The 26,362-nt window shown below is 36.9% G+C and overlaps 1 protein-coding gene across 1 annotated transcript; it reads right to left on the bottom strand.

Annotated features, from left to right (window-relative positions):
- Positions 1-406: 406 nt before the first annotated feature.
- LOC131434231 (sodium channel protein Nach-like) lies at positions 407-25,509 on the bottom strand. Its single transcript, XM_058600883.1, has 5 exons — positions 24,852-25,509; positions 24,729-24,797; positions 24,571-24,671; positions 24,443-24,501; positions 407-866 (listed from the first exon to the last, which is right to left on the bottom strand). Exons 1-5 carry the CDS (start codon positions 25,507-25,509, stop codon positions 407-409), a joined length of 1,347 nt encoding a protein of 448 aa, XP_058456866.1.
- Between the last annotated feature and the right edge of the window lie 853 nt (positions 25,510-26,362).

Raw genomic sequence — 26,362 nt, 5'->3', positions numbered from 1 at the left:
TGAGTAAAGAAATCTGTTTCCGAATTTTGACTGGAAGCTTTCTAACTTAAATTGCAACTATTCGACTCTATTATTCTTCTGTTCAAAAGTGAACGGTGTTTCGAATCTAGAATTTCTTAAAACATTTCAATTTGTTGTAAACTACCAGTGATCTTAAATTTACTAGCTGTATATAAACTGTTTAAAAATAATCAGCGTAGTGTTTATTACAGTCTAATTCAGGGGCAATAATGAGCAGCGAAGGTTTGCCGAAGACGCATAGAACATCCACCTTTCGTCTTTGAATAATTTAGGTATTTACTTGACAAGAAATCGTTTATTACTATTATACTTAAAGAGGTAACAATATTAATGTAATGTGTAAATAAATCATAAATAAAATAATTAATTAATAAAGATTTCTCACTTAATAAATAAAAGCCGGCTCTTTTTGTTTTCCGTGATCCGTTATCTCGAAAGTAGATATTAACTGCGCTTGCACCTGAATTCGTTTCCGACTCTTCGCGCTTGACAGCCGTTCCCGAAAGATCACTCTCTTTCGTTCGAAATAGCCGAATGGATAACGACGTGGACGGAACACCGGCGGACTGGTTGATTTAGGCCACGCTAGCGCCGAGAATGATTCATCCCGGGCAAGTCGTTGTTCCTGAATTTCTCGTTTATAAAGCGCAAACAATTTCACAAAGAAATAGTAGGAAAGCTCAACAATACTTAGCACCGATCCTCCCATACACAGTCCGAAGATGCCACCGAAACCGGCTAGCAGCGAATCCCAGGTCATGAAGGCCTCCCTACGATACTTGATACAGTGCAAGTCCTTGAAGTGCACGTGCAGTGTGGAGTAGTTTGATGCGTTGCGGTTGTCCCTGGAAATGTATGGTTTAATCAAATGACGTATTAAAATGCATTCGGGATGGTGAACAAATTGGATACCAAGGGTGGCAACTTTTGACATTATTCAATAAATATTACGAACTTGCAACATTATAATATTGTACATACTTCAATGCTATGATAATCTCTCTTTAGACTTTAACTCTTTAATCTAAAGCATAATGGAACAAAACTCCATATTCCACATTACATACTGCATACATTCGAGGATTTTTTGTTACTAAAATAGACATATTTGCTTCACGTTTCGTCTTTGACTCATCGGTTCATTAGCAGACATAAAGTATACTCTTCATGACATTGGTAGTAGAGATAACAATGATCAATCGGTTTCATTTTTAGTCACATAAGAGCAAATTCAGCAGCTAGAAGTTCTATATGGAAGATCTATAATAGAGCAGAAACTGGAACAAACGTATCCCCAGCAAGCCGTTCTAGTTTTATTTATTCGACCAGTTCTGTCAAATTTACTGGTCTACGATGCCGTTCTATTTTTTGTTTATTTGAAACACGAGTAAAACACTGCTGGGGGTCGTCAAATGGTGAGATCTAAGTCCTCACAAGTCCCTATCTCATGCCTCCCCGAGCGTCTATGATGACATTTGGTCAATAGAACGGCGTCGACTGGGTGCTATCGCCTTCTGCGTTAGTAGCAGAATGAGAGGGTGCGAAATGGCTTGTAGGTTGAAGCCCATCCTAAAATGCAGTGTTTATCATAGTATATTACAACATATAATTCTGTTGTTTATTACATCATGGTTTATTATTATTATTTTAATTATTATTATTATTATTATTATTATTATTATAATTATTATTATTATTATTAGAAGAGCGTAACTTACACTGCGACATTAACTATTATATTGTATCATAGCATATTATTTCATATATTATCGTCTAACACTATTTTATGTTATTATATACTATGTTGTATGGTATTATACTGCATTGCATTATATCATATTATATGGCCCAAAACTTGATTCATTTAAAATTTTATTGCATAGTCAAAAATGTGATGTATTTGCTTTATGCGAAACATGGCTTACTTCAAACATAGCTTTAAATTTTAATGATTTTAACATTATACGTCTCGATAGAGACTCTCCGTATGGTGGAGTGCTTTTGGGAATTAAGAAATGCTGCTCCTTTTATAGATTAAACATCCCTTCAACTTCTAGTATAGAAGTTGTTGCTTGCCAAATAAACATTAAAGGCAAAGATATTTGCATAGCTTCGGTTTATATTCCTCCAAAAGCACAAGTTGGACAGCGACAGCTTAATGAAATGGTTGAAGCCCTTCCTGCTCCACGATTGATTCTGGGGGATTTAAATTCGCACGGAATGATGTGGGGTTCCGTTTACAATGATAGCAGATCATCTTTAATACAAAACATTTGTGACAATTTTAGCATGACGGTATTAAATATGGGTAGCATGACACGGATCCCAAGACCTCCTGCACGCCCAAGTGCATTAGATCTATCTCTTTGCTCAACATCAATTCGACTAGATTGCACCTGGAAAATATTGCCTGATTTACACGGTAGCGATCATTTACCAATCATCATCTCAATTAGCTGTAACAAATGTATTGCTAATTCAGCTAGTATTCCATATGATTTGACAAAAAATATCGACTGGATTAAATACCAAAGTAGAATCTCTAGTATTTTGAATTCAATGGAAGAGCTCCCTCCACTTGAAGAATATGAATTCCTTATTTGTTCGATTCTGGAGGCAGCAGAACAATCCCAAACTAAACGCTTTCCTGGGCCAACGACTAACAGAAGGCCTCCCAACCCCTGGTGGGACAAAGAGTGCTCAGAGGCTAAACTCGCAAAACAAAATGCTTGCAAGACGTTTCTAAAACGGGGAGGAGGAACTCCTCAGAATTTTGATAAACTTATGGTTTTAGAAACCAAGTACAAGAGCATACTTCGAGCCAAAAAATGTAGCTATTGGAGACATTTTGTCGAAGGTTTGTCAAGAGAAACCTCAATGAGCACTCTTTGGAATACGGCCAGACGAATGAGGAATCGTAACGTGGGCAATGAGAGTGATGAATACTCGAACCGATGGATATTTGACTTTGCTAGGAAAGTTTGTCCAGATTCTGTTCCTACGCAAAGCATTATACGGGAATCTCCTCCAAATAATGGTTTTATTAATAACCCATTTTCAATGATGGAATTTTCTATAGCACTCTTGTCTTGTAACAATAACGCCCCTGGGTTGGACAGAATTAAATTCAACTTGGTGAAGAATCTGCCCGACCTCGCAAAAAGACGTTTGTTGGAATTGTTCAACAAGTTTCTTGAGCAAAATATTGTTCCGCCTGACTGGAGACAAGTGAAAGTTATCGCCATTCAAAAGCCGGGGAAACCAGCTTCCAATCACAACTCATATAGACCCATTGCGATGTTGTCCTGCATCAGAAAATTGTTCGAAAAAATTATTCTACGACGTCTCGACACTTGGGTCGAGACGAACGGTTTGTTGTCAGATACTCAGTTTGGCTTCCGTAGAAATAAAGGGACGAATGATTGCCTTGCATTACTTTCGTCTGACATCCAAATTGCCTTCGCTCAAAAGCAACAAATGGCATCTGTATTTTTAGACATTAAAGGAGCATTTGATTCAGTTTCCATTGATGTTCTTTCAGACAAGCTCCACCAACATGGACTTCCAGCGGTTATAAATAATTATTTGCACAACCTTTTGTCAGAGAAGTGCATGTATTTTTCACATGGCGATTTGGCAACATTCAGAATTAGCTACATGGGTCTCCCGCAAGGCTCATGCCTCAGTCCGCTCCTCTATAATTTTTACGTGAATGACATTGACAGCTGTCTTGTAACCCCATGTACACTAAGACAATTGGCAGAAGATGGCGTGGTTTCAGTTACTGGACCCAAAGCTATTGATCTGCATAAACCATTGCAAGATACCTTAGATAACTTGTCCGTTTGGGCTGTTCATCTTGGTATCGAATTCTCTGCGGAGAAAACAGAGTTAGTCGTCTTTTCAAGAAAGCATGATCCCGCGCAGCTTCAGCTCCATATGATGGGAAGAATGATCCAACAGGTTTTAACTTTTAAATACCTCGGGGTGTGGTTCGATTCCAAATGCACGTGGGGAGGACACATTAGGTTTCTGATAACAAAATGCCAACAAAGAGTAAATTTTCTTCGAACAATAACAGGATCTTGGTGGGGTGCTCATCCGGAAGATCTAATAAAATTGTATCAGACAACGATACTTTCAGTGATGGAATATGGATGCGTTTGCTTTCGTTCCGCTGCAAACTCTCATATTATCAAACTGGAGCGAATTCAGTATCGTTGTTTGCGAATTGCTTTAGGGTGCATGCATTCGACACATACAATGAGTCTTGAAGTTCTGGCGGGAGTTCTTCCATTAAAAGATCGATTTTGGGAGCTTTCATCACGCCTGCTAATAAGATGTGAGGTGCTGAATCCCATGGTAATTAATAATTTCGAACGACTAGTCGAGCTTCGATCTCAAACAAAATTTATGACAGTATATTTTAACCATATGTCACAGGAAATCAACCCTTCAAGATATATTCCTATCCGTGTCAGCATCCTAAGTGCCCCTGACTCAACTTTATTTTTCGATACATCCATGCAGCGTGAAGTGCGTGGAATCCCGGATCATCTACGCTCGACGGAAATCCCAAAAATATTTTCAAGTAAGTTCAGGCATATTGACCCTGAGAAAATGTTTTACACGGACGGATCGCGAATTGAAGAAGCGACAGGGTTTGGTATGTTCAACAATAATGTTTCGGCCTCATTTAGGCTTCAAGAACCTGCATCTGTTTATATAGCAGAGCTAGCAGCAGTTCATTATAGTTTGAGTGTAATCGTCACATAATCTCCAAACCATTATTTCCTCTTCACAGATAGTCTGAGTGCAATTGAAGCCATTCGCTCAATCGCTGCTGGCAAAAATGAACCGTTTTTCTTGGGTAAAATAAAACAGTGTCTGAACGACATATTGAATAATAATTATCTAATCACTATAGTCTGGGTCCCGGCTCATTGCTCCATTCCAGGCAATGAAAGAGCCGATAATTTAGCCAAACGTGGTGCTATTGAGGGTGAAATTTATGAGCGACCGATTGCTTTCAACGAATTCTATAGTTCGTCTCGCCAAAGAACACTTGCCAGCTGGCAGGCATCTTGGGATAGAGATGATCTGGGTCGGTGGATGCACTCAATTATTCCGAAAATATCGACAAAGGCATGGTTCAGGGGACTGGATGTGAGTAGGGATTTCATTCGTGTGATGTCCAGACTCATGTCCAATCACTACACGTTAGATGCACATCTCCTTCGAATTGGGCTCTCCGAGACTAATCATTGTGCTTGCGGAGAAGGTTATCGGGATATTGATCATGTCGTTTGGACATGCGTGGAGTATCGTGATGTCAGATCTCAACTAATAAATTCTTTGCGTACCCAAGGTAAACTATCCAATATCCCAGTTCGAGACATTCTTGCTTGTTGTGACCTTTCATACATGAAACTTATTTATCATTTCATAAAGAAAATTGGAGTTTCAATTTAATAAAGGCCCCTTTTAAGACTTAGTTCTGATCCCAGCTGCGTCCATGAGTTCAACCAATAGCTAAATTAGAATAAAAATTATGTAATGATACAAACAAACTCGAAACAGTTTATGAAATTATCAACAAAATGTCTGAAAATAACAGCTTATTTTATAATTTATAGAAGTTAATCGTTTGGTTCAAATAATATTTCCGAGTAGATTTCATAATTAATGACGAGTTACCTAAGATGATATTTAAGTAATAAGAGAATATGTTTTAATAAATTCAAAACGTTGTGACTATGTTAGAATTAAATTAGGATAAGAATATTATGTAAAAGTGATGCTACGGCGAAGAAAAACTTATGTAAACTGCCTTAAGAAATAAACGTATTTATGAAAAAAAAAAAGGTGGGTGGGTAATGTCAGAGACATAACTGGATGTCGTGAATACGAAAAAACTGATACGCTCCCATCACTTTTCCGAATATCAGTTAGTTGATTGATTGTATGAATTGTGCAAGATTTCCTCTTTTTCACTAATAGAGTTTGAAGCGATGTACCTACATTAAAATACAGATTAGTTACATTAAACAGCTACTATTCTACAACTATATATTCCAAACTTGAAACAATTCTTTTATAATTTGCTAATATAGCAGGCTAGGTACGACAAATTTGTAGTTTATTTTTATTGATGCTACAAAGTTCGAAGATATCTGATTCTTCTCGAAATTTCAGTACGAGACAATTGCAATGGGCTGGTCTGAAATGTATCGACGATCTTCGGTATGCAAGAGTCATTCTAATAATAATAATGATAGTAATAATAATAATAATAATAATAATAATAAGAAAAATAATAATAATAATAGTAATAATAATAATAATAATAATAATAATAATAATAATAATATTATTAATAATAAAACAGATTAACCTGTTTATATGGCAACCCTGTTTCGCATGGCATATTTTTACACGGTCCCATACTAGTATAAAAATGTGTTCAACATTCGCTTTCGCATTGCCGTTCGTAATTGAATGTGTTAGTGACGGTACAAATCTGCTTTTCTACCTGTTTCGGTGCCATCGTTCTGACGGTGTCTCGTACATACAGAGTAGCTGCTTTAACTCAAATGACGCTATTTCTCACATCACATTTCAATTTATACTGGTAGCGGTGTACGGACCTCCCCTTCGCAGAACGGGAAACAGTGAGACGATATAAAAGAGAGAGTTAGTAGAGCGGCAGTCAGTAATACTGAATTGGCTGCCTAACGGTTAACAACTTCTTGTCGAATTTTCACGCGGAAACACGCACACAGGAGGAACAATTAAGGGCAAGGCAAAGTCCCGCTCGAACCGTGCTGGTCTGCAGTTCCCAGTTGGCAAAATCCATCGTCTGCTCCGGAAGGGAAACTACGCAGAGCGTGTCGGTGCCGGTGCACCGGTCTATCTGGCGGCAGTGATGGAGTACTTGGCTGCCGAAGTGTTGGAATTGGCCGGTAATGCTGCCCGTGACAACAAGAAAACGAAAATCATCCCTCGCCATCTGCAGCTGGCCATCCGTAACGACGAGCAGATGAAAACCCCGTCCTTTTCAGGACGACCACATAACTGTGATAAAGAAATATTTAGATTGCTTCAAGTTTAGCCAGTTCTGATACGCCTGGAAAGTAGAATGCGCAAATTAAGTGGAAACATTAATTGTCATACCGAACAGTGGCACAAACGGATCTAGAGTTCAACTAACAGCAAATGCACTCATAGGCTAGCACTCGTATCATGTCGAACAACCTCTTGAGTTTGTTATTTTTACAAATAGGACAACGACACGCTACACATTCAAACCAACCGATTGAGTTAGTCGGGCACAGAAGCCATAGTCAGAGTGAAACCCACCCATAAATTTTCCCATATGCTTTCCCTCCCACATACACGCAGATTCGTGTGTGAAATGTCATTGCTCTGTGTTTTCAACAATTCATCCATGCCAGCGTACCTAGGGTTTACGGGTTTAACCTCTACATTCTGCATTTCCAACACTCCGGCCGGTTCACTGGTATGGTTTGAAACACAAACACCTCCCTTTTCGCTACTGGCACAAGGAAAAGTGCTTTTTCTGTGTTCACCTCACTGAAAGGGTCGGATTAGGTTGAATTCGTGCAAGAACACTCATTTCAATAGCAATGCTACAATTAAATCGACGATGAGTACTCGACAATGATTGTTCCGGAAACTATTTAATAATAATAATAATAAAACAGATTAACCTGTTTATATGGCAACCCTGTTTCGCATGGCATATTTTTACATGGCCCCATACTAGTATAAAAATGTGTTCAACATTCGCTTTCGCATTGCCGTTCGTAATTGAATGTGTTAGTGACGGTACAAATCTGCTTTTCTACCTGTTTCGGTGCCATCGTTCTGACGGTACGTACAGAGTAGCTGCTTTAACTCAAATGACGCTATTTCTCACATCACATTTCAATTTATACTGGTAGCGGTGTACGGACCTCCCCTTCACAGAACGGGAAACAGTGAGACGATATAAAAGAGAGAGTTAGTAGAGCGGCAGTCAGTAATACTGAATTGGCTGCCTAAAGGTTAACAACTTCTTGTGGAATTTTCACGCGGAAACACGCACACAGGAGGAACAATTAAGGGCAAGGCAAAGTCCCGCTCGAACCGTGCTGGTCTGCAGTTCCCAGTTGGCAAAATCCATCGTCTGCTCCGGAAGGGAAACTACGCAGAGCGGTGCCGGTGCACCGGTCTATCTGGCGGCAGTGATGTAGTACTTGGCTGCCGAAGTGTTGGAATTGGCCGGTAATGCTGCCCGCGACAACAAGAAAACGAAAATCATCCCTCGCCATCTGCAGCTGTCCATCCGTAACGACGAGGAGTTGAAAACCCCGTCCTTTTCAGGACGACCACATAACTGTGATAAAGAAATATTTAGGATTGCTTTAAATTTAGCCAGTTCTGATACGCCTGGAAAGTAGAATGCGCAAATCAAGTGAAAACATTTGTTCTAATAATTTGTATAAAGTATACTAGTATAAAGATGTTTCTAAATCAAAATTTTCTGTTTCGTATTGCGAGACAGCGTTACTGTCCTGCCGTAATTGAATGTGTTAGATATCATGATCAAAAAGCGCCCCATACTAAAGAATGCAACTCTTTCGCACGGCATATTTGTGTACTAGTATAAAGATGTATTCAACATCATCACTTCCACTTTCGCATTGCCGTTCGTAATTGAATGTGTTAGTGACGGTGCAAATTAATTTAACTTCTCGTGTGTGCCTTGTTTCGGCAACAGTTGCTCGGAAAATGGTAGGAAAGCGATAAAATTCAACTAATTCTTTATGATTATTTTTAGCACTTAAAAGTGCTATTTGAATTTGCTGGAATTTTCGGCTGCCTTTCATCCGGTTCTCGCTGTCATCGTGCTGACACTCGTGCTTTAACTTAACTGCCGCTATTTTTCACATCACCTTTGTTAGAATTCCTTTCCTGTACGCAGAACGGGAAACAGTGAGACGACAGGTCCACGATGTTGCTCTCGTGTGTCTTGTTTCGGGAACAGATGCTCAGCAAATGGTAGGAAAAATGAAGCACTCAACTTTTATATGGATGCTCTTGTATAGATGCAGACATCTCGCGTTCTGATTGGCTGGTGCTGTCATGGGTTAAATCAAACAGGTTTTTCAATAGTGTACTATTGAAAAACTTCAATGTTGTTGCAATACACGTTCAAGTTGAAAAATTTCGATTCTATTGGTAGTTAGATTATATAAATCCTTCTACAGATCACTGAGCTATGAGCTTCCAAAATACGAGAAAGGCAAACGCGCCATATGAATTATCCTCTGACACTCGTTTGTACCAAACATTTAAGAAAAGTTTAATTTTGAACTATTTAAGATTATGTCACACAACTGAAAATTTTATCATTAAATTGTGATCATATTTCCGATGGCATGTTGCAAGAATTATGTTGATTCATTAGATACAACAGAAGATATTCACGATCAAAAACTTATCACTCTCTCAGAGGGTAAATTTTGAAAAGGCGCCCCATAGTAAAGTAAGTCGTATTCACGACAAAAAATCATATTATATGGTATTATATTATATTATATTATATTATATTATATTATATTATATTATATTATATTGTATTCTATTATATTATGTTATATTGTATTGCATTATGTTGTATTATATTATATTATATTATAGGGTTTATTATGAGTAGTACTACGTACCTCTGCGCAAAATATAAATTTGTTTTCCTTATAAGTTATCATTTTTAAAGTAACTTTCAACTGAATATCAAGGTCGTCACAAGGTGAGCTTGGTTCTCACTGGTTCCTGTTTCATGCCTACACGTGTGTCTGTGGTGACAAATGGTCTATGGAATGCGTTGATGGCAAAATGAGAGGATGAGAAATGACATATAAATTCAAGTAATATAATATCATAGCATATCGCAACATATCATTTTATTTATTCTATTATTTATTATATAATTCATTGTACTATATTATATTGTTTTTTATTGTTATTTTCATAATTATATTTATTGTTATTATTGTTATTATTATTATTAATTTTTTATTGTTATTTTCATAATTATATTTATTGTTATTATTATTAATTTGTCATCAATAATAATAACATATATTATTTTTATAGATGTAGATATTATTATTGTTATTAGAAGAGAAATATTCTACATCCTGCAGTATTGCGAAGATAGAAGAGCATAACTGACACTCTACATTAACTGTTATTTTATATCATGTTTTGTAATATATTATATTATATTGTATGACATTGTATTATATTATATTAAATTAAAATATATTATATAATATTTTGTTATATTATATTATTTTGTAATCTATTATATCATTTTATGTTATATTAATTTCATTACACTATGTTTCATTGTATTTATCAATATAAAATATTTTGCACGGGGGCGTAAAGAGGAGGGAGCATCAGGGCATCGGACGAATTGATGACTGGACGAGGGATTGTGGATAGCCAGCCCAAGTCACTTGAAGGAAACTTGTTTCCTTCTGAAGGTTTGACATGAGTCTGACGCGCCCTTCTCAAACAAACCATCAGGCGGGTTCAAGCATGTATAGCGATATGCTTCATCCATGCACTGGATATTATGGTAGGAAGAGCATCTTTTATTCCCGCGGAATACGAGTAAGTGACTCTACTTACGTATCCGCCCAACCCTTTTTGTTTGCTTTTCGGTAACAGCTATAGTAAGAAGGTGAATGGATGAGTCATATCGGGGCTACTGTAAGTCTACCCGCATCCACTGGCAAGTCCTTGAACTGATGGTGGCTTCACTTCACTTCACATCACATCACATCACATCACAACACGAGTAAAACACTGCTGGGGCTGCCAGTTTTTCTTGTTATAAAATTCAGATTTAAATTTTGTAACTGGCATAAATTATGCATCTCGAACTTGAACACTACTGAATATGCCCTAAACTCTATTATTTTTACTGCTAATGATTGATTCAAACAAAAAAGTTGGACACCAGCTGATTATAGCATGCTTTAAATCTTTTACACAACACTAATTGCATACCTTAAGGCGACATTCGCCTGTATACTTCAACGATAACTGTTATACAGAAAACTAATGTCGTTTTCGGTTGCCCCTCCCTCTCAGCAGGTCGTTCAATTTTGTTGGTCTTTGAGCGCTTGTCGAACGACATATTCCACGAAATATTCGTTCAATTTGCTGGAACGGTTTGTTGTTGTTTTTTCTCTTGCAAAAATAGTGTGAAAATTAAGTGTTACCTTTACATTGAAAGAAAATGTGTTGTTATTCTACGTGAAGTAGAAGTATTGTGCAGGTATGTATTGTTAGTTTAAACAAATAAGTAGAAAAAAGGTGGGTGGGTAATGTCAGAGACATAACTGGATGTCGTGAATACGAAAAAACTGATACGCTCCCATCACTTTTCCGAATATCAGTTAGTTGATTGATTGTATGAATTGTGCAAGCTTTCCTCTTTTTCACTAATAGAGTTTGAAGCGATGCACCTACATTAAAATACAGATTAGTTACATTAAACAGCTACTATTCTACAACTATATATTCCAAACTTGAAACAATTCTTTTATAATTTGCTAATATAGCAGGCTAGGTACGACAAATTTGTAGTTTATTTTTATTGATGCTACAAAGTTCGAAGATATCTGATTCTTCTCGAAATTTCAGTACGAGACAATTGCAATGGGCTGGTCTGAAATGTATCGACGATCTTCGGTATGCAAGAGTTATTCTAATAATAATAATGATAGTAATAATAATAATAATAATAATAATAATAATAAAAATAATAATAATAATCATAATAATAATAATAATAATAAAAGAGATTAACCTGTTTATATGGCAACCCTGCTTCGCATGGCATATTTTTACACGGTCCCATACTAGTATAAAAATGTGTTCAACATTCGCTTTCGCATTGCCGTTCGTAATTGAATGTGTTAGTGACGGTACAAATCTGCTTTTCTACCTGTTTACGGTGCCATCGTTCTGACGGTACGTACAGAGTAGCTGCTTTAACTCAAATGACGCTATTTCTCACATCACATTTCAATTTATACTGGTAGCGGTGTACGGACCTCCCCTTCACAGAACGGGAAACAGTGAGACGATATAAAAGAGAGAGTTAGTAGAGCGGCAGTCAGTAATATTGAACTGGCTGTCTAACGGTTAACAGCTTCTTGTGGAATTTTCACGCGGAAACACGCACACAGGAGGAACAATTAAGGGCAAGGCAAAGTCCCGCTCGAACCGTGCTGGTCTGCAGTTCCCAGTTGGCAAAATCTCCATCGTCTGCTCCGGAAGGGAAACTACGCAGAGCGTGTCGGTGCCGGTGCACCGGTCTATCTGGCGACAGTGATGGAGTACTTGGCTGCCGAAGTGTTGGAATTGGCTGGTAATGCGGCCCGCGACAACAAGAAAACGAAAATCATCCCTCGCCATCTGCAGCTGTCCATCCGTAACGACGAGGAGTTGAAAACCCCGTCCTTTTCAGGACGACCACATAACTGTGATAAAGAAATATTTAGGATTGCTTTAAATTTAGCCAGTTCTGAAACGCCTAGAAAGTATAATGCGCAAATCAAGTGAAAACATTTGTTCTAATAATTTGTATAAAGTATACTAGTATAAAGATGTTTCTAAATCAAAATTTTCTGTTTCGTATTGCGAGACAGCGTTACTGTCCTGTCGTAATTGAATGTGTTAGATATCATGATCAAAAAGCGCCCCATACTAAAGAATTCACGACAAAAAAAATACATATTGATCTGTACGTGGCAACTCTTTCGCACGGCATATTTGTGTACTAGTATAAAGATGTATTCAACATCATCACTTCCTCTTTCGCATTGCCGTTCGTAATTGAATGTGTTGGTGACGGTGCAAATTAATTTAACTTCTCGTGTGTGCCTTGTTTCGGCAACAGTTGCTCGGAAAATGGTAGGAAAGCGATAAAATTCAACTAATTCTTTATGATTATTTTTAGCACTTAAAAGTGCTATTTGAATTTGCTGGAGTTTTCGGCTGCCTTTCAGAATTCCTTTCCTGTACGCAGAACGGGAAACAGTGAGACGACAGGTCCACGATGTTGCTCTCGTGTGTCTTGTTTCGGGAACAGATGCTCAGCAAATGGTAGGAAAAATGAAGCACTCAACTTTTATATGGATGCTCTTGTATAGATGCAGACATCTCGCGTTCTGATTGGCTGGTGCTGTCATGGGTTAAATCAAACAGGTTTTTCAATAGTATACTATTGAAAAACTTCAATGTTGTTGCAATACACGTTCAAGTTGAAAATTTTCGATTCTATTGGTAGTTAGATTATATAAATCCTTCTACAGATCACTGAGCTATGAGCTTCCAAAATACGAGAAAGGCAAACGCGCCATATGAATTATCCTCTTTGACACTCGTTTGTACCAAACATTTAAGAAAAGTTTAATTTTGAACTATTTAAGATTATGTCACACAACTGAAAATTTTATCATAAGATTGTGATCATATTTCCGATGGCATGTTGCAAGAATTATGTTGATTCATTAGATACAACAGAAGATATTCACGATCAAAAACTTATCACTCTCTCAGAGGGTAAATTTTGAAAAGGCGCCCCATAGTAAAGTAAGTCGTATTCACGACAAAAACTTCAGAAATTCTGCAGTAAAACTAGTACAACGGGGCTCCAACCCCTCATGTTAAAAATGGCTCAACAATGGACCTCTGTCTGCCGGGTTTGTTGAACGAAAAAAATGGCATTCGGTTCAACGGTCTGTTTCAAAATCGGCAAACGAAGGTCCCGTGTTGGCCTCCCGTTGAACGATTGATTGGGCTTTCATTGGACCAATGATCCAACGTATTGAACCAATGAAGGACCACCGTTGAACGTTTTTTTCTAAGAGGGTAGTGTTTCATATACAAAAAATAGAACGGCATCGTAGCCAGTTCTAAATTTGACAGAAGAACTGGTCGAATAAATAAAACTAGAACGGATTGCTGGGGATACGTTTGTTCCAGTTTCTGCTCTATTATAGATCTTCCATATAGAACTTTTAGCTGCTGAATTTGCTCTAAGCAAGTGACAGTTTCTCTTTAATCACTTTCTCTTTCGATTATTGTGATGTGATTAAAAAGATTTCCTTTGATGTCACTATTCTGTTTGAAAGTCGAAAGTTTCGGGTGTCATTTCATGCAAAGATTTGGGTGATAAACGTGGAAACCGCTTGGTAATTAATAGAAGAGAAATTAAACAAAGAGAAACTGTCACTTGCTTATACGCCCTTTTGAAAAATTAACCGAGAAATTCAAAAAGCAATCAAGACCAAAATATTGCACTATTACACTCTCAGGTCTAAAATGTCAGATTTCTTCTTAAAAGGACCTACTGCGAAATGTGACGATATTTTTAGAATCAGTTTGGAACCAATTCGACTTTCAAAAATTGTTGGGTCGTTTTTGTTTCCTTCCGTTTAATATTTAAAATTTTACTGTAAAGTTAATCTAGATTTGCTCTTTTAAAAATTAGAAAATAACAGATGCACAGCTGGTGAAACACACACTTAACAGCGTTATGTAGGCATATATCGGAATGAAACCAGTGATACTAGATTTGCCTTAGTGATTATTTTATTAGTATTTAACACGCACTCTCTAGTAATATTCGAAGCCGAAACAGTTTTATTGAAATATAAAAATCAATAATATAATTACACTAATGTCACGGATACCAGATAAAATACTTGTTGATGGTTGATTAAACATGAAAAAAAACTTTTTTTTCATAACATTGTGAGAAAACTTGGCAACCTTGCGATACGGAATGAGTGTTTTCATCTCATCAGCGCAATCAAGTGAATTAAGTGCAAAATTTTCATCTAATATTTTTGAAGAATTTTATTGGTCATTTTTATAAATTTTCAATCGTTTATTAAACAAGTGAAAAGTAAGCATTACTAATTATGAAGTCATTCAACATTGAGTACTGGTGTAATTATGTGCCATAGTGATCATGTTTTGAGACGAATCAATTAGTTAATATTCAGAAACATGACGAACTGTAAAACTTGAGACGAAAATGTTTCCTAAATTGGAAAGCCAATTTAATTTTTAATGGAAAAAAACGATCGCTGAAGGATTTAGAACTAGTTTTTCAATTAGAAAGTATGACAAAAACTCAAATAAACATTTTAAAACATTTCCCAGTTTGGTTCAGGTACGTTGAAAGATATGATTCATGTTCAAAGCTATGAGATTTCAATAGGAGTTCACATGAAATAGCCATTACTATATATCCTTGCTGAACTCCAGCATGATAAATCGAAAATAATGGTATAGCAAACTAATAATCGATTAGTTGTACTAAACCTTATTTGTTTTGCCTTCGCGAACTCTTACGTGCAGGCATTAAAATCATCTAGTAGTTCAGGTCAATACATTGTATTCAAGAAAAAATATGCTTACATTCGGGATTTACCAGCGATATCATAAATTGACATGGTTGAGGATCACACTATTCACGAGGCCACCTGATCCCAATTCGATAGAACTCATGAGCTGAAATATTGAAACGGAGTACGAGGTTTGTTCAAAAAGTATCGCGAATTATGAATTTTCGCGTGCTGAAAATTGATCTTTTGGTGGCGTTATGTTGGTACTCATGGCTCTCACTTATGATGACACGAGTATGATGGTACGAGTTTCGCGACGACCCGTCTCATGCTCAAACTATAGGTAATAATCGCATGGCACGAATCAATCGATATATTTAGTAGAGATGGTCGGGTATAGAAATTCTTATACCCGAACCCGACCCGTACCCGAGTGATCAGCAAAAAAATTTACCCGTACCCGACCCGTACCCGATCAAAAATTAAAAAAATTACCCGTACCCGACCCGTACCCGATCAATAATTTAAAAAAATTACCCGTACCCGACCCGCACCCGAAAAAAAAAATTTTACCCGTACCCGACCCGTACCCGATTAAAAATTACCTGTACCCGTACCCGACCCGAATGAGTAGTAAAAATTTTACCAAAATTCAGTATGGAAAAATTAAAGTGTTTTAGATATCGAGCCGTATCAGGCTCTAGTTGGTAAGTAAAATACATTAAAATGCTTGTTTACATTTAAAAAGGCGGGTGGGTAATGTCAGAGACATAACTGGATGTCGTGAATACGAAAACAACTGACATGTTCCTTAACACTTCCGAATACCAATTAATTGATCAATTGTATGAATTATGCAAGCATTCCCCTTTTCCACATTTTTCGCAAAAACAAAGACGGCTTCACTTGATCTAGATTACTGTGAATTTCACACAGCGAAAAGTGCACTAAACTGAGGATATTTCCGTTCGATTTGCGAGCAAGAAACCCTAATAGTTCTAACTTTTAGAGCCATTAGAACGGCTAACTTTTAGAGCCATTAGAACGGCTGATTTTGTGTGATGCTCTCCAGTGTTGCTTTTTCACCAATGCTAATGACTGGCAGCTGTGACGTAATCGCTCTTGTCGGAGGAGAAACGACGCAAAATACATCTGCTCGTAGTGGCGATAGAATCCAAACTAATCCAATTTTTGTTGAGAGGCTTGTTTTTACCTGATTTCGGTTGTAGCTTTTTCACTAATGGGCGGTCCTAACGGCTATAAAAATAGCAGCATATAGAATTTTTATTTCGATATTTAATTTCGGATTTGCATTTCATTGAAAGAAACTATCCGGATGCTGTACGGGACTCATTCCTGCCTTTCAGAAGGACCAAATTGTGGAACTCACTACGATATTAAACACTGTTCGGAACATTTTTCTCGAACGATTTGTTGTACAGCAGCAGATATTTTGTTCTCTTCCTCAGAACGCGTTCTGATTGGCTGGTGTTGACATGGGTCAAATGAGACAGGTTTTTCAATAGTGTACTATTGAAATACTTCAATGTTGTTGCTATACACGTTAAAGTCGAAAAATTTCGATTCTATTGGTAGTTAAATTATATAAATCCTTTTACAGATCACTAAGCTATGAGCTTTCAAAATACGAGAAAGGCAAACGCGCCTTATGCATTATCCTCTATGATACTGGTTTATACCAAACATTTCAGAAAAGTTTAATTTTGAATTATTTGACATTATGTCACACAACTGAAATTTTTATCATAAAATTGTGATCATATTTCCGATGGCATGTAGCAAAAATTATGTTGATTCGTTAGATACAACAAGAGATATTCACGATCAAAAACTTATCACTCTCTCAGAGGGCACCCCATAGTAAAGTAAGTCGTATTCACGACAAAATATAAATACATTGTGAAGCATGAATACAGGGTCCGCCATGTAACTTTTTTTTAAACATGCAATAAAACACAAACGGTTCATTCGATTTCAAAATTTATTTTTTTCATATTAAAGTACAATTCTTCCGATTAATTGTCGAATATAATTTCATTCAAATGGCTGCCTCGGCTGGCCTTGCAGTACGCAGCTTTATTTCAGCTATGGCTGCACGAATGTTGTCCTTCAAGGCTTGAATTGTCTCTGGCTTGTCCACATAACACTTATCGTTGAAAGCTCCCCAAAGATAATAGTCTAACGGCGTCAAATCACAGCTCCGAGGCGGCCAAACAACATTCGAATTTCGACTGATAATTCGATCTTCGAGGACTGTGCGCAGAAGATCGATCGTAGCGTTGACTGTGTGGCTCGGAACGCCGTCTTGTTGGAACCAAATGGTGTCCAAGTCTTCCTCTTCAAGTAACAGGATCGCTAATCATGGTGCGGTAGCTCTCGCCGTTGCCCGTGGCGACGGCTCCTGCTCATTTACGAAGATAAATGGGCCAATGATGCACCAAACCGTCACTCTCTGAGGATGCATCGGCTTCTCCACGATAACGTGCGGGTTTTCCGTCCCCCAGATGCGACAATTTTGCTTATTAACATACTTGCCGAGATGAAAATGCGCCTCATCCGAGAAGATGATTTTTTTGCACAAATTCCGCAACATTACCATGATTTTCAAAGTAAAACTGCACTATTTTCACACGTTTCTCAAGCGTATACACAACCATTTTCGTTCAGCGGAAGGATACAACTAAGTTTCTGTCAAATCAGAAGTGACATTGAGGTTACTAATGTCGAAATAACCGCTAGTTCAAAAATAAATGTTAGATGGCGGACCCTGTAGATTTCCAATGTCTTTGGTACTTTATACTCATTTACAAATGTCAACAAAAGGGAGTAATATCTACTCAAATTTATCGAGAAGCATATTTACCCAAAATGTCGTAATACCCGTTGTATTCAATTTTGGGTAGGTATGGTTTTTACGAAACAGTGTGACTTTTGATTCGATTCTTTAGCGGCCCTTACACGAGCATTATTTTTGTCATTTTTAATGATGACTAAGTAATGATGTATTTCAAATTTGACAGAAATCTCGTCATTACTGACCATTACACGTTCATTAAAATGATATTATTTTTTATTAATGACACTTTTAATGATCGTGTAAGGTCCGCTTTTAGAGCCACAAGTAAGCGTGCTCATTATCTTCACACACAAATAAAAATTCACATTCAAATCACTTGAAAAATCACGTAAAATGGTTCCAAATGTCTAATTGAATATTATACGTGACGAAAATGAATGTTATGCGAGCATCCCCTAAAATGAATAGAGTATCATCAGTTCGTTTACGTGTATTGACCAAACATCAAACAATGTACGTGTATTCCCGGTGTGAAAAAATCAATTTTGAAAATGGTGAACAGTGAGTCCTTCAAGTGTAAGTAGTTTGAACATTCGCAGGAATTTTTTGGCATTAAAAATGCCTTACTCTTCACTATACGGGGCCGGGTGTCAATTAAAAGTTTCAAAAATAGCCGCGTAACCTTTTTGTGTCATAATTTTGAACGTTAATAACTCGGTCATTTGTTGATGGATTGTTATAATTTAACAACCAATCGATTCGGAAACTTTTAACTTAAACATGTATGACGACGTCGTTTCAGTATTTCAATAGCATACTATTGAAAAAATTGTTGGAATCGACCTATGTTTTCATCCACCAATCCCTGCTTTACAAAATGACGTCAACTTCTTGTTCGGCATAGGAGGCTTTGCGTTATGCATAAAAAACACCGCATCGTTCTGCGTAGTATGAAGAGAAATCTATAAATATAGGCTGCACAATATTTCTTTGCCTAGTTGATGTTTGACTGCGAATGAAACAAGTAGCTCGTCCGGTGAGCTGATGACTGGATTGTATATGCGTTCACTTGCTGGATTGTCGCTTTTGCATTATGTATTGGTAAATTATCCTATTGTCTGCGCAACACCGTGTTCGCTTGAAGATATTATATATCATCTAGCTATTGAAGAACCGAATCAGCGTGGTTATCGGTTCTTTTGAAATATCTCATGTATTTAGCAAATTTTTGGTCGATTTTGTCATTAAAAATGCCTTACACTTCGCTTCACGAGGCTGGGTGTCAAATTAAAACATGCAAAACTGATCGCGTAACATTTTTCTGCCATAATTTAGAACGCTCATACCTCAGTCATTTGTTGATGGATTAATAAAATTCAACAACCAATCGATTCGGAAACATTTAACTTAAACTTATGAGAAAACGTCATTTGAATATTTAAATTGCATTCCATTGAAAAATTTATTTGAATTGAGTATTTTATGTTGGTTCTCTGGTAACTATCAGGCTAATTTAGTATTATCGGCAATAGATCTAATTCGGATCTAATTTGCAGCGCTTGTTCTTCGATAATTTGTTAATGGATTTTTCTCATTTAAATGATTCCAAAGCTTCAATATTGTAAGCTTAAAAATGTTTTAATTTGTCAACGGATCGGTTTGCATACTTAAATCTCCATTCCCATACGAACAAAACGTGACAATGTGACTGAACAAGTTGTTGTCCCACCAGGAATTAAACGCTTCAAAAGATTCAAAATTAAATTCTGAAACTTATCTAAAAGCGGCCTCCTTGGTTTGGTAGTATAAATGAGTTCCACAGGCTCACATATACAGTACAATTAGATGCAATATCATATAGTATCAAAGATAAACTAAAGGTAAGTTTACTTGCGATTTTACATGTATCGTTTGAATAGCAACCCTCGTAGAATTTGGTTAACCGCCAGTTTCAGTTCAATTATTATTCGCTTCAAAACACGTGTTGTAACTATGACAATGTTCATTCATGTATTAATAACATCAAGTTACAATATGAACAAAATTTCTGAATTTTGTTGCGTATCCATTTCGTATATTCCTAATATGCCAAAGCGAAAATCAATGTAACTAAATATTTTATGCGGACTGTTTCACATTTTTCTTCCTCGTATTGTTGCCATATTATTTACCGACACTTTCCGAAGATTATCGACGATTTTGAAGAAGGATTAATAAAATTACACTATTACTGAGTTTACTGGTACAACATTTTTCGTTAAAATAAATAAAATCTTCTCTTGGATGGATTAACTGTTTATAAAATTAATAAGTTTGTACGTTTCTCGAAGATTATTGTCATAAAATAAAACAGTTCCATTTGTTCAGGATTAAATCTTTAGGTTGTCTGTATCTAAAATTGAGCTTTCAAGTAACTTTGCATTCTAGTTAAAGGACGTTATTCAAAATCTTAACAATGTAAAAAATTGTGGAAAGGGATCAAAATTGAATATAATTAATTATCAAGAAAGAATCTAATTGTCAATTTTATCATTCGCCAACAATCTAAGCGCTTAAACTAGAGCAAGTTTGTAATTACTCAATTGAAAAAGTTTTTAGTTTAGTGTATCATCATCTCTTTATTTTTGTATATGTTATGAAGACCCTAGAAACGTTCCATTTTTAATGTTATTGTGCTCGGTCGTGTCTTGAATACAACCCTCTAATTTTTTTTGGTTGCAATTTTTTACTACAAAGCAAAATGAATTATGATTTTGATTTAAATTTATCTGTCAACTGTGCCCGTTTTGTAAGCCTCACAAACCCACACCCACGATGTTAACGGTAGCTGGTGGTTTTTACAGCCATTGAACTTCTGTGCCACCTCCGGTGAAACCCTCAACGAGTGAACACGGTGAAAATTTGAGTATTTCGCGAGAAAAGATTTTCACCCGTACTTTTGCGATTCCACGTTGTCACGCATCGAGATTTCCACTTGTAGTCCAGTGAAAAGAAACGAAAATTAACTGGCAGTATAGCCCAACTTGCTGTGCCATCAATCAGTGTCATTTCAAGTGAGGTGACACCACCCAGAAATGGAGAATAAGAAGAACTTCTATGTAGATTTTCGTAAATAAATGTTTTTATGGTAAGAATCCTTATGAATTATATGAAAATTTCGAAAATCTCCATCCAATATTTAATATAAAAGTTTTCTGGTATCTGAATGTGATATGAGTACTACACTACATTTTATATATGAATCAAATAATTTTTACTGGATTGTGCATTAAACAGCTTTAAAATGGCAGTCCATTAAAACCTACGTGAAAAGTAGATTCCGACCGCAACATCTTAGAGCTAAGGCAGTGTGTCTTATTAAATATGTTATAAACAAAGTAGGGCGGGAAATATTCACATAACTTTTCACGTAACTATGATTGATCGCTTTTTTTTAATGAAGAAAAGAAATGTTTTTTTTTCTGGAAATGTCAAAACCCAATGTCAAGTTTATTTTTCGGAAGAACTGTTTTGCAATAAAAAATTCTCGTCAACGTGTAAACATATTTATGTGAAGTACAAATGGTCGGGTAATCGATCAGAAAAAAAATTTACCCGTACCCGACCCGTACCCGAGTGAGCAGTAAATTTTCTTACCCGTACCCGACCCGTACCCGACCAAAAACCCGTCGGGTACGGGTACGGGTCGGGTTTCGGGTAAAATACCCGATACCCGACCATCTCTAATATTTAGGTCCTTAGAGCAAATTCAGCAGCTAGAAGTTCTATATGGAAGATTTATAATAGAACAGAAACTGGAACAAACGTATCCCCAGCAAGCCGCTCTAGTTTGATTCATTCGACCAGTTCTTCCGTCAAATTTAAAACTGGTCTACGATGCCGTTCTATTTTTTTTTTGTATATTTGAAACACGAGTAAAACACTGCTGGGGCTGCCAGTTTTTCTTGTTATAAAATTCAGATTTAAATTTTGTAACTGGCATAAATTATGCATCTAGAACTAGAACACTACTGAATTTGCCCTTAGCAACTCCTCTGACGGTGATTGGGGATTGGTGACAATTGGTGAATACAATAATGTTTTCATCTGTTGTTGACGTGCTCGGGCGTTCGGAACGCTCTACGTCGCTCACATCTTTTCGGCCCTTTGGGAACATTTTGTACCACCAAACATTCTGAATGCATCCTCGCACTTTAAGTTCTTCTTCATACAAAATTTAATACAATTAGTTGGATCCATTTTTTGGGATGGAAGAAAAATGAAGACAAGCCAAAACACGTTCACGCACAATAGCTGTCAAAAACTGACTGGACATTCAAAATGGGTGGAATTGTAAACATTAGTGAGAGTCATGAGTACCAACATAACGCTACCAAAAGATCAAAAATCGAACATACTTGACAAAAAATCCAAATTTGCGGTACTTTTTCAACAAACCTCGTATATGATGCTATACCGACCAACACGAAATAATAATGGGCCATAATTCGGCATCTTTTAATGAAATATCTACCACAAAACTTCAGCAGAGTTATTTAACTCTATACCTGTACAGCAGCGACCAAAAATAAACGAATACAAAATTTTACAGGAAACTCTTCATTACTAACAGAAGTAATTTTTTTTTCGTTACTAGATAATTTTTGATTTCGTTTGTTGTATACTGATATTCGCCATTATTCTGAATAAAGTCGTATCAATTTTAAGATCGTATTTCATTTGTATTCTTATGTCGTTTTTCATTGAGAACACTCGTGGAGTGTTTTGCTCGATTCGTACACTTTTCGTGCAGTCGGGCAATCAAAACAGGTGCAATGTGTTTCATTGATTTGCACCGCACGAAAAAAATGCACTTTCGAGGCAACTCGCGGACAACTATTTTGCACCCGTTTTCTTTGCCAAGCAGCAAGCGTGCAAACCAAACTTCACAAAACCGTTTCATTGCTCGGCTGTCAGAGCAAAACACTGGCACCGAGCAAGTGGAATCAATTGGCGTTTTTCATTGAGAAACACTGGTGGCGTGGATTTCTCTGGTTTTGCACTTTCGAGCAGAAATGGCAATGAAACACCGTCAAAATATTGCATTTCTGCTCGAAAGTGCAAAATCAGAGCAATCCACGCCACCAGAGTTTTTCAATGAAAAACGACATTAATAACGCTAGCAAAATCAAAGGTAACTGGGATTCGATCGAACTAGACCAGAGTGACGACGTCTTATTCGTAATGTTGGCAACAAACCAAAACGTTCAATATTGGGAGTTTCGTTAGCTTTCCATTGTATTTGACAGGTCGTTTGCTCGTTTGGAACAAAGCTGTCATTCCAAACGAACAGTTGTCGTCACTCTGGTTATAGTCACTCTAGATCGATCCATATTCGATCGAAAAATCAATACTTCTTTGTTCAGAATAAGGGCACATTCAGTAGTGTTCTAGTTCTAGGTGCATAATTTATGTCAGTTACAAAATTTAAATCTGGATTTTATAACAAGAAAAACTGGCAGCCCCAGCAGTGTTTTACTCGTGTTTCAAATATACAAAAAAATAGAACGGCATCGTAGACCAGTAATTTTGACAGTAGACCTGGTCGAATAAATAAAACTAAAACGGCTTGCTGGGGATACGTTTGTTCCAGTTTCTGTTCTATTATAGATCTTCCATATAGAACTTCTAGCTGCTGAATTTGCTCTAAGAATGATTAACTCGAACATTGCAAATAGAGAGTTTTGTAAATTTCAAATTGCTCACTTTACTTGCTATTTATTGCTATTCTTTTATAAAAGTACACACATAGAAAAAATCAAGGAAATTTTCATTTTTTGAGACCGACATATTCGAGCAACAAAGCTGATTCATTTTTACAACAACAAAACTGATTCATTTAACAGCATGATTCTGTACTAAATCAGTACAAGATTCTTGCATTCTGATTCATTTTTATGCATTGAGATATGTAATTTAACTAGCCTGTGTGGAAAACTGAGAATTTTTTACTTAGATTCAAGTCAATCTTGTAAAATTAGGTCATTTATCATATTACGTTTCCATTAATACGTTTGCGTTTCCATGGTACCACGTCAATTGTGTCAATTGTGAATTTCATAATACTTTGATGTGTACAAGCGCAAATGAAAAATTATAATATTACCAGCACAGTACTTACAATTGTGATGACAGTAAGCCCGGTTGTCTGAAACTCGAGATGCTTTGCACATTGTAACTCTGAAACATATAAAAAAATAGTTTCAAATATTATGACGGTAAACTTGGGAAAACCAAACGCTTGCTAACCAAAAACGAACACGATTGCATACAATCGCAGTTCATTCCTAACTCAAAACCTAAAATATCTGCCGATACTTCACGTGGAGGCCGTAAACTGTAGAATAACTCTGCAAAAAAATTAAAAAAGTTAACCATTCAACTAATAGTACTGCTTCTAGAGCTACTTCTGAAATGTCTCAAACAATCGACGTGCTGAAGAGTACAAACAGGAACATGTTTTGCTTCAGTAGTATCTACAAAATTTGAATCGAAAACTGTTAACAACAATATGGAATTTAAATACTTACTCAGATCAGAGAAATAAAAGGGGACACAATGGCATAGTTTGATCATTGTTCTCAGTCTACATATTGACATGCACTGATTGAAACTGAATGTACTATTCGACTCAAGATTGCCTTCGTCGTCCAGATAACATCCCCTTAAATGCTGCGGAACACGCTCCAAAGAACTGCTGGCACTAATCGGGGTAGGAATAACACAAAAATCGACATCCCATCCTGGTTGGATTGTGTTTTCGAGATTCCACTCTCCCGGAAAATCCAGTGGATTGTGTACAAACACTTCTGCCCCATAAAAAGACCTGATGGGTGCTAAGTAGTTTTCCGGTTGAACGTCCACGGTGACGGATAGGCCGATGTACTTACCAGCACCCGATACGCGCATGTTTCCCGGTGGTATGCGACGTGAGTTGGCATCGTGATCAATAGACATAGAATTGTTAGCATTGAACGAACAACAGTATCCAACATGAGTTTTAGTAACGTGAAAAAGTTTTGTGCAGGCTACTTCCGCTCCCAGCCAGTAGCAGTTCTTGATCAGCTGTTTGCAAGGTTGATGCAGATCTTGCATCATTTTACCCGGATTATATCCGAGCTGGCCCAACAGCTTTTCATTTTCCATTTGCAATGGCATTTCCTGCTCGAAGTTTATTAAACTTGACATCGAAACTAGTAATTCGGTGGCTTCCTGATGAGTGAGACCTTTGAGCATTCTGAAATTAATGGAGAATATTGTTTACTGAAATTACGATTAAAATATGTGTACGATGAAATTATATTCTGTTTTTCTACAGTTGCCACAGTTATCTTCAATATCTGTTTTTTTAGACGTACTGACTCTACATTTCTTTGTGAAATTTTAGATTTCGCCAAATATTCTTAGCATACACGACTATTGCATCCAAAAATGTCCGAAATACAACTAAAGTAATATAAAAGAGCCAACGTTAGCTTTAAAAATGGACGCTTTTCGAATAGTGATAAAATAAAGCTGACACATAATTGCTTTTGATAAATTTTGCTTGGAAGGAATTATTTAAGCTTACTTGCAAAAAAATCTACGCCCTTGTGGGCAGTTGATCGGAACATTCGCGATGGCGGACAAAAACATGCGTGTAGGCATGTTTTTGAATTCTTTCTTCGTTTTATATATCAATTCTTCCTCAGTTTTCGCGGCAAAATTGTTGGAGTAGATATTACGTTTCAGGTTGACCCAGAAATTCTCGATGGGACGCAGCTGGAAACAGCACATCGATATTCATCCGCTCCATCTCCTCTAACGAGTAGTGGGCTGACGCCAAATCCGGCCGGAATACCAGCCCTTATGGCATTTCTTGATGAACGACGCAACTTCCGGCAGGCATTTCGTACTATAACTTTACTCGGTCAAGGCCAGTACGGAGAGAAAGAAGAGCAGCTTTGATATCCCCTTTTTGCTGATAGTCAGCCACAGCAGCACCTTCTTGGTAAAATGAAGTGAAATGAAGTGAAATGAAACGAAATACGAAGTGCCCTGC

Source organism: Malaya genurostris, chromosome 3 (genome assembly GCF_030247185.1).
Source record: "Malaya genurostris strain Urasoe2022 chromosome 3, Malgen_1.1, whole genome shotgun sequence".
Taxonomy (NCBI): Eukaryota; Metazoa; Arthropoda; class Insecta; order Diptera; family Culicidae; genus Malaya; species Malaya genurostris.
Note: the sequence above shows the minus strand (reverse complement) of the source record. Positions and strands in the feature narration are given on the sequence as shown.

Coding starts and splice junctions, on each gene's coding strand:
- LOC131434231 (XM_058600883.1), bottom strand. CDS start 25,509: ATGTCAAGTTTAATAAACTTCGAGCAGGAAATGCCATTGCAAATGGAA. Junction 24,798..24,851: donor CTTTTATTTCTCTGATCTGA/GTAAGTATTTAA, acceptor CAAATTTTGTAG/ATACTACTGAAGCAAAACAT. Junction 24,502..24,570: donor TGCAATCGTGTTCGTTTTTG/GTTAGCAAGCGT, acceptor TATATGTTTCAG/AGTTACAATGTGCAAAGCAT.